The 19370-nt window shown below is 44.0% G+C and overlaps 1 protein-coding gene across 1 annotated transcript in view; it reads left to right on the forward strand.

Moving 5' to 3' along the window:
* The window catches only part of cacng3b (calcium channel, voltage-dependent, gamma subunit 3b), a gene marked incomplete at both ends in the record, with an annotated part of 28227 nt that extends 21767 nt beyond the window's left edge, over positions 1–6460 (forward strand). The window contains 2 exon segments of the mRNA XM_080009802.1: positions 2240–2380; positions 5952–6460. Coding sequence (XP_079865928.1) covers positions 2240–2380; positions 5952–6460 — 650 coding nt within the window.
* Positions 6461–19370: the final 12910 nt, after the last annotated feature.

Genomic DNA, 19370 nt, shown 5'->3' on the forward strand with positions numbered 1-19370 from the left:
CGGAGGCGGCCAATCAGATGGTGGAGGCCCGGCCAATGGGAAGCCCGGACCTACTGACCGGCATTTCATTGTGCCCAGAGGGTGTGGGACAAATGTAGGGGGGTAGATGAGTGAATGGGGGGATGGGGGCAGGGGGGCGGGACTTCCACACTCGGTCACACAATGTGACCACTCGTCACACTCTGAGAAGGTCTGGAAGCTCTGGACAGGAGTCTCACGCCAGGTAGCGCCACTCCCTTAAGAACCACCAATGCAACTCCTTCCATCTGCCAAACGTGAAACTCATAACGATCTGTAGCTTTGGAAGCTGGCTGTCGTCCCTTTTGACCCATATCCGCTAAATTCTACACGCCATATTATTCTAGATTCTCTGTCTTATATTACATCCTCAGTATCAGCCCAATATTCCATTTTATAAGCTCTGTGTGCCCCATCTCATGTACGGTTTTCTGACGGATGTGAGATGCTCCCAGCTTGTCACATATCTTCCTCTTCATCTCTCTCTGTCTTTCATCCACCCACCCACCCATCCGTCCATCTACCCATCGCTGTAGGAATCAGAAGGGTTTAACATGTTCTCTGTTCAGGCGCAGTCAAGCATGCGTAAGAACAGTGGCTCCCGAGTATGTGTGCAAGAGAGTGAGCGAGAGAGAGCTTTATTGTGCGCTAGTGAGAGTGTGTTGGTGCTTGTGTTTGTGTATCTGAGTGTGTGTGTGTGTGTGTGTGTGTGTGTGTGTGTGTGTGTGTGTGTGTGTGTGTGTGTGTGTGTGTGTGTGTGTGCACTTACACTAACACACACACATGCACCAAACTGCAGCCACTGAGGATTAGCTGTGTTGCCTTTAGCTTATGAGCCAGTTGGAATGCTTTATTCCCTAATGAATAAACTGAATGAAAGTAGCCATTTTAAAAGGTCTGTGCTACACGGCTCCGAGTTTTTACACAAAACAGCCGGGGCCGGGACCAGTTCCCGCGGACTTTGCGTCTCTGCAAGGGCACCCTGACTGTGCTGAGACGATTCCCCTTCAGGGATCATACGCACTCTGAAACTGAATATCACTTTTATCCAAATAAAGAAACCCTCTGTCGTGCACAGCGGCAGTACTGTGATAAGCCTTCAGCACCATTTTAGGGTCACCACAAATGATTCCGTAGTTTAAAGTCAATTCAGAAAGTCAACGTCGCAAGTTTACTTTTTATTCACAAGCAGGTTTTGGTTAATTTAATGTCAGTCGAATGTAGAGATAACATGACAGAAAAGCAACGACTGCTCTATTTGCTCTATCTATTGGCTCCTAAATGCTTCCGTATATTAGTTTAACCGAGGAGACTGTGGGAAAAAGCAAAAATATGTAAATTTCCTTACATTTTTCTGACTCTTTCTGTAACGTGAATCAAGAGTACCCGGCATTCCCTCAGGTTATGTATGTTAGGTATAATGATGATAATAACAATAATATTGATAATATAATAATACTAAAAATGATAATGGTGATGATAATAATAATAATAATAACAATAATAATAATAATAATAATAATGATAATGATAATAATAATAATAATCATAGTCATAATAATTATAACAATTATAACAAGTTTTAATGATGCCAATAATCACAACAATAAGAATAATATTGATAATTATTATAATAATAATGATAATAGCCTTTATTTGTCTAGCAGCTTTCATGCAACTCAAAGTGCTTTACATTAATAGACACTAAGACAAGCAAAGCAAACAAGCAAAATGCATTTAATAAAAATAGGTTAATATTATACTTTATACTTATTTATACTATACTTTTTGTCATTTAGGTCATCAATTTAGACGTTGAACGATCACAATCATTCTTTTTTTTTTCAAAGGCGTCATTATCACTCCTCAGCTAATTATTTTTCTTGAATTAGCATCCCAGTATCAATTAACCAATTATAATACTTATAGCAATGGAAAATAAATTCTCATTTTTACCAAAAAAGATCCCACATTTTGCTTTCAGCTGCTCTGTTGGGCTTTATGAAGCATTTATGGAAGCTTGCTTCTCAACATTGGAGCACCATTTCTTAGCATGTTTCTTATGTTTATCACCTGTGTGTGTGTGTGTGTGTGTGTGTGTGTGTGTGTGTGTGTGTGTGTGTGTGTGTGTGTGTGTGTGTGTGTGTGTGTGTGTGTGTGTGTGTGTGTGTGTGTGTGTGTGTGTGTGTGTGTGTGTGTGTGTGTGTGTGTGTGTGTGCAGGAGCTGTGCGGGCCTCGAGTATCTTCCCCATCATGAGTGTGGGTCTGCTCTTCCTGGGTGGGCTGTGCGTGGCCGCCAGCGAGTTCTACCGCAGCCGACACAACGTCATCCTCAGCGCTGGAATCTTCTTCGTCTCTGCAGGTACGCCTGTCCAATCTGTGCCTCTGTGTGTGTGTGTGTGTGTGTGTGTGTTTGTGTGTGTGTGTGTGTGTGTGTGTGTGTGTGTGTGTGTGTGTGTGTGTGTGTTTGGAGAGAGGCTTCCACACACCGATCCTAAGTATTTCTTGTTTTCACAACGGTAAAAATAAAACATTTCAGACTTTTCCTTGACGTCTCTTAGAATGCTCATGCAAATTAAATTATAATGCATTGTCCTGATTTCTTTGTAATTTCGGGGTTCATAAATACCCTCTTTGGAAGGTTTGAGAAATTATTCCACTAATGAATTATGATTTCACCTGAAACTCATTTTTTTACTATAGGAGATAGATAGATAGATAGATAGATAGATAGATAGATAGATAGATAGATAGATAGATAGATAGATAGATAGATAGATAGATAGATAGATAGATAGATAATATAGAAAATGTATAATAATATATACAAATACAAAAAGAATATATAAAAATATGACAATACACACTCATTCTAATGATGGGCAACAAATATAACCTAAAATTTACCAAAATCAACTATAAAACAACAACTATAAAGAAATTTAGATCAAAGATAAAAATGAAAAATACATCATGGTCATGTAAAAAATAAAAGATTAGACATAAAAGAGAATGGTACAACAGGTGAACTAGATCTGATGGTTTTTTGTTTTTTTTACCTTTACATTTGGAGTGGTGTTCCCCCCACCACCCCACCCTGCCCACATATACCACAGATTTACTGAACCGAAACCATGGTACAAATCGAACCGTGTCTTTTGAACCTTTGCACATACAGCTCAAGTACACGCCAGCGGAGAGAACTCTATTACTATCTCTAGGCTTGTACCTAATCTTAACCACCTCTAAGTTCATACCTAAACTTAACCATCTATAACCTTTTACCTAAACTGAACCATCTCTAACTTTATACTTAAACTTAACCATATATAACCTTTTACCTAAACGTAACCATCTCTAAGCTTATTCCTAAACATAACCATCTCTTACTTTATACCTAAATTGAACCATCTCTAACTTTATACCTAAACTTAACCATCTCTAGGCTTATACCTAAACTTAAGCATCTCTTACCTTTTACCTCAACTTAACCATCTCAAAGCTTATTTCTTAACTTAACCATCTCTAACCTTATAACTAAACTTAACCATTTCCAAGCTTATACCTAAACTTAACTATCTCTAAGCTTATAGTTAAACTTAACCATCTCTAAGCTTATTCCTAAACGTAACCATCTCTAACCTTATACCTAAACTAAACCATCTCTAAGCTTATGCCTAAAATTGACCATCTCTGACCGTATTCCTAAACTTAACCATCTCTAACCTTTTACCCAAACTTAACCATCTTTAAGTTAATTCCTAAACTTAACCACCTCTACATTTACATTTACATTTACATTTAGTCATTTGGCAGACGCTTTTATCCAAAGCGACTTACAAGGGAGAATAACATTCAGCTACATTGCGACAGAGATTAGTCTAACTCTATACCTACCCGTAACCATTTCCAACCTTATACCTAAACTTAACCATCTCTAAGCTTATACCTCAACATAACCATCTCTAAGCTTATACCTCAACTTAACCATCTCTAAGCTTATACCTAAACTTAACCATCTCTGACATCATACCTAAACTTAACCATCTGAGAAGAATGGATAACAGACGCTGGTTGAAGTGGGCGACCCAGCTGTTTCATCAGTCAACAAGAACACACCACCGAGTGTCTCCTCCCTAACACACAGAGAGCGTTTAAAGTGTGTGTGTTTGTGTGTGTGTTTCCGTTTGTACAAGTACACTCACGCAGATACCCGCAACCTCCCGCCCCTAACCCGCGCTCACAAAAGCACTGTAATTGGTGTTCAGTGGGATGTGTAGGGTCCCGTTGGGTTTTGTAGTAAATTCATGAAGCCAAATTGGTAATTATTTACCACAATAGTGCGAGGGCCAACTCGGGCTAATTACGGCGGGGGCTAATTGTCCTCGTTGGGTGCGTTCCGCCACACTGTGTGAGCACTGTATTCCGGACTAATGATATGGAATGAGAGAGTGCAGCTGTGGCCAATAAGCCTCTCTCCCGTCCCCTCGCTCCCCCTTTCCTCTTTCCTTTTCTCTTCCCTCTTTCACACTTATTGTCCTTCGCTCACATCTGCGTGTGACACACGCGCATCTACACACACACACAAACGCCAAAACGTTATGGTGTTATGCAATTAGATTAAGAAAACAAGGTGATTGTCGTCCATTACAATCACCTTGTTTTTGTAATTTAATTACAATCCATTACAACTACATTTGTAATCCATTACAATTACATCCTCAATTGCTGTTATTCAAGAATAAGTATAGTTATGACAAATCTAAAATGACCTGTTTTCACTCCCTTGCAAGCTACACCTCCAATAAGATATATAAAAACTAACCAAATAGGTAAATAATATATAAATATATAATTTGTTATCAGTTTGTTACCTTTGAGTCATCATGGTGGGCCAACTGGTGTGGGTGGGCCCAGATGTGGAGGTCCACTTTGGCCACGGTTTTCAATAGAATGGAATGGAATAGAACTGTATTGTCCACAGGAGTGGCAATGTGCCTTAAGAACAAACACAGACAGGTACTCCTCACGTAACGACCTAGTTGTAGGAACGGAACTCGGTCGTTAAGTGAGGAGTACCTGTATTATGTTTTCATGCTGTTGTTATGTAAAGAAGAAAAATAATAATCTTTATTTAAAGACATACAAATTGCTGTTAAGTAAATAAATGGAAAACTTAAAGTAACAAAAGTAGACTTGCTGCTAATTGCTTCTCTAATTTAGGGTGGTTAACTGGTCATAACTGAAAATAGAACGGCGCTTAACGTTTTGTTCGAACATTGTCCGGTCGATAATCCAATTGGCTCCTCCGCCTTGTCAGTATGCTTGCAATGCACCAACTGAAAAATAAACTCAAATTACCTCCTAAAACCTGTATGTACAGCATTTCCAGCACGACAGCAGCTCCTAGCTTGTCTGTGCCTTGTCATGTCTTACTATTGTGTCAACACACTCCAAAGCAAAGGTGAAATTACCTGCACTGCATCCGAAATGGCATACGAGCATACTATTTAGCACACCAAAGTAGTTTTTAGCACGTCCAAAACCACTGATCAAATAGTGTGTGAAAGTACCAGAATGACATACTACAGTACTACAACTACATCCGGTGAAATATCATATTTTCACTGCACACTATGCTGGCAAGCATATCCCACAATTAATTGTGAGGGCAAAGTTACGGTAAAGGTTTCTATGCAGTATCTTCATCAACCCACAATGTGCTGAATGGAAGTGGAGCGGCTCTATGACCATGTAATATGTCCAAGAAGCCTTCTTCTTCTTTTTATTCACATACTAGATGATCTCACACTGACATTAGACTGGTGTGATTACAGTGAGGGCACCTAACTAGGTTGTAGGTTGTAACTAGGTCCTTTTTATTCAGACATTGCACTAACACACCACCACTTTTGTTTCTCCCAAACCGCCAGGCCTAAGCAACATCATCGGCATCATCGTCTACATCTCAGCCAACTCGGGCGACCCAGGGCAGAGTGACAGCAAGAAGTCCTACTCGTACGGCTGGTCCTTTTACTTCGGCGCCCTCTCCTTCATCATGGCCGAGATGGTGGGCGTGCTTGCCGTGCACATGTTCATCGAGAAGCACCGCAAGCAGCGGGCCAAGTCCCGCACGGAGCTCATCAAGAAGTCCGCCTTCGGACGCATCCCCTCCTACCGCTACCGCTTCCGCCGCCGCTCCAGCGTGCGCTCCTCTGAGGCGCCCAGCCGTGACACCTCGCCCCTGGGGAAGGCTGGCTACACGGGGCCCGCCGCCTCCGAGATGCCCATGTACACGCTGAACCCCCGTGAGCCTGGCAACGCCAAGGCCGGCGGGGGAGGGATGGGCGGGCTGCTCAACTCGGAGAGGGAGTTCCTCCAGAGCAGCACCCTCACCAAGGACTACAACAAGGACCCCAACCGCAGGACCACGCCCGTCTGAAGGACTCTCCCCCCCAGCTTACCCTCCGCCATTTTGGAAGGGGGGGCCGGCGGGCTGGCTGCAAATATGGTTAGGAGGGCAAGGCGATGACGGAGAAGGAGTTTGTAGCTGGGTGGGGAAAAAAATCAAACCAGAGTGAAAGTTTAAAGAGCAAGTATGGTGTGTGTGTGTGTGTGTGTGTGTGTGTATGGTTGTGTGTGTGTGTGTGTGTGTATGGTTGTGTGTGTGTGTGTGTGTGTGTGTGTGTGTGTGTGTGTGTGTGTGTGTGTGTGTGTGTGTGTGTGTGTGTGTGTGTGTGGGCGTGTGTGTGTACGTTTGGGAAGCAGGGATTTTAGACGAACTTCGACTGTGAACTTTGAACTATGACCTTTTAGCCTTTTGAACTGTGAATCCTGAGCCCCTCTCAGATCAGTGTGTCTGTGGTTCTGTGTGTGTGTGTGTGTGTGTGTGTCTGTGTGTGTGTGTGCGTGTGTGTGCGTGTGTGTGAGAGAGAGAGTGTTGATCAGGGTGTATGGTTCGCCACGGAGAAGTTGTTCCCGACACCACCTGACTTACGTATCGGTTGTGGCGGGTCGACGCTCCCAAAAAGAAAACTGACATTTGTTTTTTGTTAATCGACTTAAAATTTGTCTTTTGATTCCAGACGACGGGATCGGAAGTTCAATCAATGCGTAATGCGGTTTGATATTCGGAGCAACTACTCCTCAAGAGAGACGACGAAACACTGAACTGAGGAAGAAGGAAGGGGGGGAGGCGTGTGTGAGATTTTACAGGAACTGATCTTTGACCCCTGACCTCCCAGTAGACAGTAGGCCGGGTTGATCGAGCCAAGGGAGCCCTGTAATATCACGTGTCTCTATATTCTCTATTTAAACACGTGGAAGTTCACACCTGTGGCGCAGGGACGCTTTTGTTTTCAGTTCAGTCAGAGACAGATTTTTTTTTTATTTTAGTTGTTGGGTGCGGGTTTTTTTTCAGTATTTGGTATTTTTTGCTTTACAGTACATGGAGATCCGGAAACCGATCGGGCTAGAATGAAATCGATGAGTCCGGTCCCCAGCTCAGTCCTGTTTTTAATCCCGCTCTAGCTTTTGTTTGGGGGGGGAGGGGCAACAAAGGTGTGCCTCCGTGACAATAGTTCTTTCGAATCTCATTGTTTTTTTTTGTTTTTTTTATGGTTTAATGTCGCATTGGTGCTTCCTTTGAATCCTGTTTTCAGCCACACGATTTTTCTCTTAATGATTATTATTGTTTGTTTTTCTGATTTTTTAATCTTCCGACCAGAAACTTTCAGACTAAAAAACTAAAGTATGGACTATATATGTCCGTCCGTCCGTCCACGCGTCCGTCTTCCATTCATCCCCAATTCCTCCACTTGTCACTGCCGTCACTTTTGACATCTCCCCACGCTCTCTCTCTCTGTCTCTCTCTCTCTGTGTCTCCATTCTCTGTATTGTGGTGTACGTAGATAGAGTGAGGCCCCACTCTCACACATAGCCAAGCTTTTTTGTGAGTTTTTTCGTGTGTGTGTGTGTGTGTGTGTGTGTGTGTGCGCGTGTGTGTGTGTGTGTGTGTGTGTGTGTGTCTGGTGGGTGAGTAGGTCGGGGTAACCCATGTTACATGTTGCACTCCTGCAGCATATTTGTAAGATTACAGCCATATACTGTACACACATACAGCATTAAAACCAGAGAGTGAGGGCGGTTTTGTCGGTATTTCCTAGCTTTTCTTTGGCTACTATCTTCCAGACAGGATTAGTGTAAATTGTCTTTTTTTCTAGAGGGTTGTTTTTGGGGTTTTTTTGTTTTGTTTTTTTTCCAGAATTTTCCAGATACTGTGCTTTTTAATTTAGCTACCAGCTGCCCTATCCAGGCCAGGGTTAGTGAAATGCCCCACTTGCTGTTCCCCTTTGAGCAAGAAGTAGATGGATCAACGGCATCTTTCAAGGGGTTTTGGAACGCAGATAGATGTTCAGACAATTGGATTGGAAAAAGCCCCATGCATTATTCACAGGATTTGCACTTGGTCTATCGAGGTGTCGCTCACAGCCTCGATTAATTTTTACCTGCCCCACTCCCACTGACACTGGCACGCAAACATACACAAGCAAGCGAACTCATGCTCGGACAGGGTAAGCACATGCGCACTTGGTTGGTTTGGCTCAGGATTGGCCTAACACTCTTGTGCAATTTAGCCCTTTAGGCCCCATTCAAGTTTTTTTGTTTTATGAGTGGATATAATGTCCCGGTGAATCTCCAAATTGAGGGATGATGCAAAAGAAGGAACATTTCAAGGTGCTAAACACACAATCAGAAATGTACTCCCATAGTTTGAAATTTGACACTGATGCCCCTTTGGAAGGGCTTTGATTTAAGTTCTCAGACTCAACGTTCCACTCTCAAAATTATTTTTAATTATGGTGAAGATACATTGTATTTGATTGTATTCCATTCGAGTCACCGCCCAAAATAACCATCTTTGGTCTATTTGTTTGGGCATAAACAGGATACATTACATACAACAAAGACGTTACCCAGATGACCTTTGTTCGGCTTCATTGCTCAGCCAGCAGCTGTGCTCGAGAATGAGGGAGATTTTGGATAGAATGAACGTTTGTAGATGCTAACTCGATGTTTACCTTGGATTTAGCCAAAAACGTTTTTCTAACTTAACATGCTTTCTGGAGGGAGTTCCCTTTTCAAAGGATAAGAAAATATAGAGAGAGAAATGTCAGGATTAACAATTTTCCACATCTCCCTTTTGGACGGTCCATCGTTCAACCTCAGACCTTCCCATGTGAAAACAATCTATAAGGATCTTATGTATTCTACATGTGTGATTCGTAAATTAACCAAACAATGGTTTGTGTTTTCCCACGTGATTATGGCCGCTTTCATGCACAATACTATTTCTGACAGACAACTCTTACTGTAGATTTACATTAAAATGTACTTTATTTATTTTGCATCGTTTGAGGTTGGTGTGTGGGCTCATCACTCCCGGTGAGGTGTATGTCAACCGTAGGCATACTTAGTGAGCTCGAAGTATAGAAGTGATCAGCTCAAATCCCCCCCAATGGAGAGAAGAGTAGGGCCCAACAGGTGGATGCAGGGGAGGTGTAGGGAGCGCAGCAAAGCAGGTAGTGCAGGAGGAATTGGCTGCTTAAATAGGCCGGCTGATAGGGGTGTGGAAGCATGTGGCGCCGTGAAGTTGTCTGACAGATCATTTGTGTTTCGTATATGTTTTGTATACGATAGTTTAGAGCACATATTTGTACTATACATGGACATATGTGTACTAAACTATGATGTAGGTACAAAACATGAAATCTGTGTTAAAGGGGCCATAATCACATCAGAAAATGCTTTTATTGTATGTTCATATATGAATTCTACATATATATATATATATATATATATACACACACACACTGATTAGCCACAACATTAAAACCACCACTAACAACAACTAATATTGTGTAGCTCCCCCTCTTGCCGCCAAAACAGCTCTGACCCGTGGAGGCATGGACTCCACAAGACCTCTGAAGGTGTCCTGTGGTATCAGGCACCAAGACGTGAGCAGCAGATCCTTTAAGTTCTGTAAGTTGTGAGGTGGGGCCTCCATGGATCAGGCTTGTTGTTCCAGCACATCCCACAGATGCTCGATCGGATCGGACCCTAACCCCAGTCATCCACATGATGTAGAAGAAAACGTGATTCATCAGACCGCCTTCCATTGCTCCATGGTCCAGTTCTGACGCTCACGTGTCCATTGTCGGCACTTTTGGCATTGGACAGGGGTCAACATGGACACTCTGACCAGTCCCCATATGCAGCAAGCTGTGATGCACTGTGTGTTCTGACACCTTTCTATCAGAGCAGCATTAACTTTTTCAACAATTTATACAACAGCAGCTCTTCTCTGGGATCGGACCAGACAGGCTAGACTTCACTCCCCATGTGCATCCATGAGCCCATGGGTGCACATGACCCTGACGCCAGATCACTGGTTGTCCTTCCTCGGACCACATTTGGTAGGTACTAACCACTGCATACCCGGAACACCCCACAAGGCCTGCGTCTAGGCTGTTGCTGGTCATGTGGCTGTGTCATCGAGCCATTACAATTTGGCCCTTGTCAAAGTGGCTCAGATCCTTACACTTGCCCATTTTTCCTGCTTCCAACACATCAACTTCAAGAACTGACTGTTTACTTGCTGCCTCATACATCCCACCCCTTGACAGGTGCCATTGGAACGAGATGATCAATGTTATTCACTTCACCTGTCAGTGGTTTTAATATTGAGACTGAACATATATCATTCTTATGGATCTTTTCTTTTCATCTTTGACCCCAGATTGGATGACAGGTTTGTACGTCACACCGCGACTGCTACCATTTTTGCAAAACGAAAACATGGATAAAAGGATAAAGCCGTTTCAGGACAATGCAGCGATGCCGCTGTTTAATTCATGACGACGACGCCTACGCGAGGGCGTACGAAACAACAAGACCGTATCGCTGCCCCATCATCCGTCCTATGTAAATATAAATTTTTGAAAGCCAGCTACGACACTCACAGCCTCCGTTCCAAGGCGGGCTGGGTTTTATTTTTTATTTTTTTTTCTAAGTGGGAAGCTTGTTACTTTACCTCCGCCGAAGCAAAGGGCTTTTTAATTTTTTAAAAGGAGAGAGCACACAAGGGCTTTTTCCGCCAAGCGCTGCGGAGCAGGGTGATGGATGGTGGCAGAGGGGAGTGGAGAGGAGTGGAATGGGGCGGGGGTAGACAGGACTGGGCATTTGTAGGGAAAAGGGAAAATCACAGGAACAAGAGGTTTATTTATTTTTCTTTGTTTTTTTGTTTTTGTTTTTTTACCAGCTCAATAGAGAACTCAACCACACAAGCTTTATGCAAAAAGGTTATTTTAGCGCCGGCTGGACTAACATAGTTTTACGTTCAGCCTGTGAGCGGTGTTGAGCACATAGATTTAGACTTCACAAGGGTAATCGCAAGTAGAGGGCATTGCTGAGGGGGTTGGGGTACAAACTGAAAATTCAGAAACGGATGTACAGTCGGGTGACTAAATACTGTCGCTCACCAAAAATTGACAAAGCCTCAAAGTAATTCAAATGTATAACAGATGGAAAACAAAGCAAACAAAATAAAAAAACAAAAAAAAAACAAAGGCATATGAACAATTACTTGCATAGAGTTGCATAATAATAAACAGTGACAAGCGTGAAGGTGACGGTGCAAAAACCTAAAGGGAAAGTAAGTAAAGTGAAAAAAGAAAAAGGGCTAAAAGAGCAAACGTTTCAGCTTGCCACTCCACCTTTAAGCTTCTCACTGTCTTTATGCAAAAAAATGTGACCATTTCTTTGGGTTGTTTGTTTGTCGTTTTTTTTTTTAACACTTGATTTGCCAGTGTACAGAATATGCCTTTTGACTTCCTACTTCCTCTAAAAGCTAAACTCCCTGCACCTGCACTTACGCTGAGTCATCAGCGGCGAACAGCTTTTCTTTAATGTAGCCTGTGTCCCACGTGTGACGGCCTCTAGGTAAACTGTAGGTTAGCTGCCACTAAGTACTCACTTTGGTGTAGGGTTTTTGCCGCAGTATACTTAAAAGAAATAAATAAATACAAATGCAGAAAAAAGAGCCTCAGCAGTAGTAGTTAGAAGTCAGCACATCAGCCCAGGACCCCCCCCTCCCCTCCCCTTAAAGGACGGTGGGGGTCGGAGGTCAGACTGCCACATCCATGAGCCATCGACCTCTCATGCCTCTCACGCCGCACGCCATGGCCATTCTGCTTCCCGACGCTCCCCACAACCTTTCTCTCCACCCCCACCCCCCATCCCACCTCCCCTCCCATCGGTCTCAAATGGCACCCCCGGGCTGCGGAATGCTACATTTGAGTGGCCTCACCTTACCAGGGGGTCCCCCGTTATGTGCATCGTACGCGACGGTAGGGTGCCTCTTGAGACGGTGCGTGTAACCTATCTTCTATCTTATCTATATCTGAGCCCTTTCCTTCCTCCCTTCCTACCTCTATACCTACCGCCCTAGAGCTTTGATAACTCTCATACCAAGGACGAACTATCATATCATTCGTAACAAAATATATTAAAACCAATATACAATATATTCTATTCTAAAGGTGCCACTGTGCAGAGGACCACACACTCTGACACATATTATCGTTATTAATCTTCTTGAGAAGGGATGGGGGACGGATGGGGGAGGGTGACTTTGGAGTCAGGTTGCGGGGGGGTGGGGGTGGCGGGCGGGTTGATTGTAGTATTTGAGAAAAAAAAAAAAAAAAAACATGATTCTAGTTTTTGGGGTTTTTTCTACAACTTCGATGTGGTCCGTGAGCCTGTGTTTGTTTTTGACCAGTCCAGTCGCGCACTGGTTTGAATCGGGGGGAAAAAAGGGGAGAGCGCCTGGGGGTTCCCCCGGAGTGGTGGGGTGGGGTGGACACACACACACACACACACACACGCATACTCACACACACACGCGCACACGCAGACACGCACAGGTAAACGGGTATTCGGATACACACACACACACACACACACACACAGGGGAACAGAAAACACTCATGAACTGGCTGCAATGCCCCCCCAACCCACACACACCCCCACTCCCGCACACGGAGAGACTTTGTGTCCTGGGAGAAGAAACATCACTGTGTCGCATCATTCTGGAGGAAAAAAAACAAAAAAAACGTTGTTTGAAGGTTCTTTGGGAGTGAAGCAAGAGAGAGAGAGGGCGAAAGAGAAAACTGTTGCTAATTATGTTGCGTTTTCCACAAAACTGCTTGATGGAACTTTCGGAACGCTGAGCCAGCTAATGAAACGCAGAGGACTTGAAAAAACAACAACAACAAAGAGATATGTGATATGATGGAATACACACATTCATACGAAGCACTGTACACTTTGCACCCCCCCTCCACACACACATACACACACACACACACACATACACATAGACAGGTTCAAACACACACAACTACACCCATCTTTGCTGTGTGAGGAGGGCTGAGGAGTGGGCTAACTTGTCTGCATGTCTTTGCGTGTTAAATATGAGCGTGTGTGTGTGTGTGTGCGTGTGTGCGCGTGCATGCGTGTGTGTGTGTGTGTGTGTGTGTGTGTGTGTGTGCAGTCAGCCTCTCCTTACCCATCCACCCAGTGCCTGCCTTCTCCTGCCTTCAGAAAGTTCCCAGATTAGCCACTGGGCTTCCAAACAGTTTCACCTCTTCTACATGCTCGGCACCTTAAACGGCCGCGCTAGGATCAGAACTTAGAGCTAACTCCCCGACGTTGTTTCTCAGAAGATCCCGCCCGTCTCCCCCATCCCCCAGCCATGCAAGTTACCAGGACTATTTTTGGGGTCAGTGGTTTCTTTGGTTGAAGCGGTGTGTTTTAACAGAGGCGCCTTTTCAAAATGGGCAGGAGTTGGGGGTGACCCTTATTTTGAAAGGCAGAAGACGAGCTGGGAGTGTTTGGGCTTTTACTTTGAAAATAACAGTCCTGCTTGCAGAGCCGAACCACCTGACCTACTCGAGGAGCCGATTTGGGATCAGCGGAGGGGGCCGGGGGAGGCTCTGAAGGTCCCTTATGACAGCCGATCGTAAATCACAAGCACAACTTGGGATAGCCTTTCTTGTAAAAAAAAAAAAAAGAAGAAAACAAAACAAACGCTAACAACAAAAACCACAGAGAGGGACTTTCCCGGTCCAGTTCGAGAAAGAGAGAAAGAGTCTGGGAAACGCAGAGTCATTGCACTTTTCTTGGCCCGCTGTTCCTCTCGGGAGAACCTGGAGGAAGTGAGTCACCACGCTCCTCCTCCTCCTCCTCCTCCACCCCCCAAAAACGCTGCATTTGCATTACAAATTGTGATAAGATGTGCATACCGCGCCTGTTGTGTTTTTCTTTCCTCTCAAAGTCCAATTACCTCGCGCCAAAGAGTGGGGTCAGCGGGAGCGAGATCAGATCTATAAGAACATCTGGAATATTGATGTACTAGGGCTGTCATAGGATGTCTTTTTAATCAAATAATCATTTAAAATGTATTCAGCAGTGCCAAAAAAAACATGGTTGAATCAAAATAGAACGGTTCAGCGGAGACTCAACAGTAAAAAAACAACCCATTGACTCTGTTGCCTTGTTGAGCTCTCATGATCGGTTCCGGACCGTGTACTTCTGTGATATCTCAATTCGCCCGCACAGATTGTACATTGCAGTCATTTTGTCCCTCGAGCCATCTGGCAGCGTTGTAAAGCGGGAAGCCTCCATTTTGTAGTTCACCTTTCTACTCGCTGGCAACTCAATGGTAAATCTGCTGCGCAACGCTCCCAGGAAGAGCAAAACACTGTGAAGGGACCCCCAATCACACATCCAAAATCAAAGAACCAAACAACGTGGTGCCCTTTTGAAAGGGACTGCATTCGTTGGCGTGTTACCTTCGATGGCCCTCATGTACTGTATAAACACACATACTGTATTGACTTAACATGGATCTGTGTGATCACAGTAATATTCTGATGGAATTCCTCTATAGGATAACGCTCACACCGTGATGCTGACCTCCCCGAAAGCCACAGCTGCCCCTTCTCTCCTTGATATCCACGGTAAGCCATAATGTGGTGATAACCAGCACTGAATTTAACTTCTGCTATCCGCCCTGACCAGTATGGGTCAGCCATTTTGGGTTAAGGCACACTGTCCCTGCATCCACAGTGTCTACTGACCACTGTTGGTATGATCGTCCAGCACGCTATGCTGTGTACTACATCGTCATGGACACTTTTACCAGAAGCCTTGAGCCTCGCAATGCATTGTGGGATACCCTAACCAGGGTCGGGCGCTGTGTCGGCATACCACTGTTAGTGTCATCTAGAACCAGCACGGTACACAATCAATGTCCCTTCACAAGAATAGCCAGGACTCACTTCCCCAGTCGGAAAACTCCTCAAATTTGACATTAGGGGATTACATTGACTGGAAATTAGACGATCCAACCCAAGGTCCAATCACGGGTTTCCCCCCCCCCCAACATCCAGCGTCACCGCGTTTCTATTTGAGTCTTTCGTTTTCATTGGTTTTCCGGAAGCACGGCGGGGCTTTCCCCCCACGTCACGCCAAAGTGGCGGGAGGGAGGACGGGGAGTCTAAAACGAAAACGACTCCAAAAACAAAAATCGCTCAAACCCGCGAACATCACTGGTACGTGTTTGCCAAAGTTAGACTCCAGTTCAAGGTTTGACTCCAAAACAAATGAGTTAGTTTGAGTATAGCTAACTGGCTATTTGGAGGGGTGGAGGGCGTGGCTGCTATCAGTCAGCGCGGCTGACCTCGCTCACCCAACTGTTTTCCACCCAAAATGTCCCCCAACTCCGACCCCGACCCCTACCCCCCAGCCCTTACCCACAATTCAACCAAACCAGGAATGCTTGTGGTTGGTACGGACGCGGGACTCATGTGGTGGGAGTTCTTCTCGCAGAAGAGGGGGAGGAAGAGGAGCAGTGTGAGAGTCGTGGTGGTGAGGTGGAGGGGGTAGGTGGAGTGATGAGGTTTAGCCGGTCTGAGATCCTGAGGGGAGAACTCTTGCCCTGCTCCATGCGATTGAGCCCTGCCGTGAGACGCTAAAGGCCTGTACACACACACACACACACACACACACACAAGCACATCTGTCATTGCTGATGCAGACCCACCCACATGGACACACACACACACACATACACACACACACACACATGCACACATACACACTTGTAGCTGCCAGCCAGCCAGTTTCACTGTATACTTTATAATGTAAACCTCCAATGAGCAGCGGTCTGACATGGACGCGCTGTGAAAAAAGCACACTTTTACTTACGTGATATAAATATGATTACCTATATCTATAGAGAGAAGAAAATATTATATATGGTATAATGATTAGAAAATAAAAAATCACCTTTTCAAAGTGCCAATGGTATGGTTATTTTGTGCTGTTGTGTGTCTGTGTGTTTGAGTGGAGGACATAGCAAGACGAAAAAGCCAGGTAAGAGAAGCGCACACACACACACACACACACACACTCACAGCAGTAGTAGTCAATCCAACGCTTATTTTTGTAACTTCAGTAGAAACAAAAATATCAACGCCTTAGGTTGTTTACTCACAGGTTCATGTCATGGAGTCAGAATATGACATATTTTAGATGATATATTAGACGGTTAGACTACTGCTTACTTCTAATACGACTGATGTTTAAACTGATGCTAACTGGAGTTAGTTTACAATGACAGTGGATAATCAAAACAATAACAATAATAATAACATGGGCGTGGCAGATTGCAGAACGGATCCCAAAATAAGTGCCTCAATGAAACGTGGCCTCTTTTTTTTTTTCTCGAGTAATATTACTGCCTTTAAATCGTTTAACCCAGTGTCTTTTGACCACTGTCCAAGAGCTCGCCATAGCAACGTCAACGTTTTTTTTGTTGCAAGATCCAAATTGCAACACTGCTCAGAGGCGTTGCTAGAATGCATCAGGGGCTCAACCAGGCCAGCCATTTTGCTGCTCCCGGCAAGATATTGATGGAGGCAGTGTCCCCATTTTGCACGCTGCTGTTGTTTTGTTCCATAAGGAAACGGAATAAAATAAAATAACCTACATCTAAAATTAAAAAAACACTGTTTTGCGCGCCGATCACGGGCGCACCATCGCTGGCAGGCTGTGGGCACAGTCGGAACTGTCAGAGAGTGAGCGATCGGGGTATTTTAGATTGGGGGCTATTCATATAACATTGGGGGTTAAAGCCCCCAACCGCCGCCCACCGACGCCGACAACTGTATTAATTCATCTAATTCGTCAGTCCCAGCCAGAATAACAGCGCTGTGTTCCCCAGTGCTTCTCAGTTTTACAGTGACAGTGGATCACCATTTGTAGTGATGAAGGGTTTCGCCCCTTTTTTGAGATTTGGTTCTTGACCAGTTTCTCTTTGATTTACTGACTCTTTATTCGTTTGCTTGGTGAACGAGAGTCAGGAGCGTCGTTTAGGCTCTGAGCTGTGAATGGAATTCTCACATGAATCATTTCATTCTGTCATTTCATTTGTTTTTGGTGGAATGCAAAGGGTAAATCAGTGATTGATGATCAATGATTCATTCATGATGATGTCAAATGCCCAGATCATCTTTTTGATTTGGACTTGGACTTTGAAACTTTGACTTTGTCCTCCACGTTGTGAGTCGAGATTTGAGCGGTCGGCCACTCTTGTGCCGGAGTGAATCCTGACTCCCGGGTCATCGAAAAAATTTGTTAGCTACTTGTTCACAAACTTATCTTAGGCCATAATAACAAGGACAGTTCTAGGTGCTCTGACATTTTTAGTGGTTAACAGGTGAGTAGTGCGCTGTGGGATTATTTAATTGGAAAAAGGATTGGATTAACCGACGACGTCAGCATGAAGATGGAAGTGTGTGTGTGTGTGTGTGTGTGTGTATGTGTGTGTGAGAGGAGTTTCCCATTGGCCAGGAAGGAGCCGCTCATCTCACCCTGACGAACGCTCGTGCTCGTGACGTCGCTGGCGGTAAGACGAACTACCTGGCAAAGATAAGATACGAATGGTGGTATTACGGAGGGATGGTGGTGGTGGTGGTGGTGGTGGTGGGGTAGGGCGGGGTTATTTTTACGCCAAGCCGGGATTTTCTGACGACTTTATCATTTTGTCTCTCCCTCACTCTCTTCCTCTCTTTTGTTCCAATGCCAATCTCTCCTCTCTCCCTACTTTTGCTTGCGCTCAGCCGTGCGACACAGCAGTAATTGCCTCCTCTTCCCCCTTCTCCTTCTCCTCCTCCTCCTCCTCCTCCTCCCGCTAGCAGAGGAACTATGTGGCCTTTGTGCAAATATGGCCGTAGAAAGCATTAAAGCTGGGCTAACAGGAAGTCCCGCCTCCGATTGCCGCACAGCATCGTGCCGCTCTGGTTTCTTTTGGAACGGGGCGGCTTAAGCCTGGTTGCGTTTGGCATGGCGTGTATTCTGGTGAAATGGCGGCATTTTTTCAGACTAAAGACACGTTTCGCTCAGTTGTGTCGAAGCAATCCCATTCACCGCTCAGTTGGATTACCATCAGTTGTTGCCTCGGCAACAGCAACACAGCGACAACGACCCTTACACCAGGCATGATACAATTGAGAACAGAAATTAAGAAATTAAGGACAGAAACCCAGAAAAATGCAGTTTAAAATATTCATATATATATTCAAATATATTACGATGTGTTTGTTTATTCATTTATATATATATACATATACAATATTCATATGACTAAAGGATTTTATATACAGTATTTGTATCACATTCATCTCGTAAGACAATCAATAAAAGCAAACAAATTCAAAACAATGCATTTTGAAAATCTGTTCTATGGGCTTATTATATTATGTTATTAACTGGATTCTTCGAGTTATAAAGGAAGGACATGTATTCCATTGAGAGACAGCCCTGGACATAAAAAAATATATATGTATGGATAAATAAATTAAATCTTTTATTTTTATTAATTAATAAAATAAATAAATGAATGAATACATAAGAAACTGAATAAATATATAAAGAATATATACAATTAATCAAAATAATGAATTGATCAATAAAAACGAATGATATAAATAAATAAATAAATACATAAAATACATTAATAAAAAATTAAAAATGTCTTTGTGGTACTGTCATGTGACCGCTCCCCTTTTGAGAGCACTGGCGAATACGCTGGAAGTCAATGGAGAGCAGACAGATCTCCACCAGAAAACTCTTCCTCACACAAACACACACACGCACACACACACTAATGTTACAGACACACTTCACGCAAAATTGTGTACACCCACATCATCTGGCGGCCTGACCCA

This window comes from Zeus faber (genome assembly GCF_960531495.2).
Source record: "Zeus faber genome assembly, chromosome: 11".
NCBI lineage: Eukaryota > Metazoa > Chordata > Actinopteri > Zeiformes > Zeidae > Zeus > Zeus faber.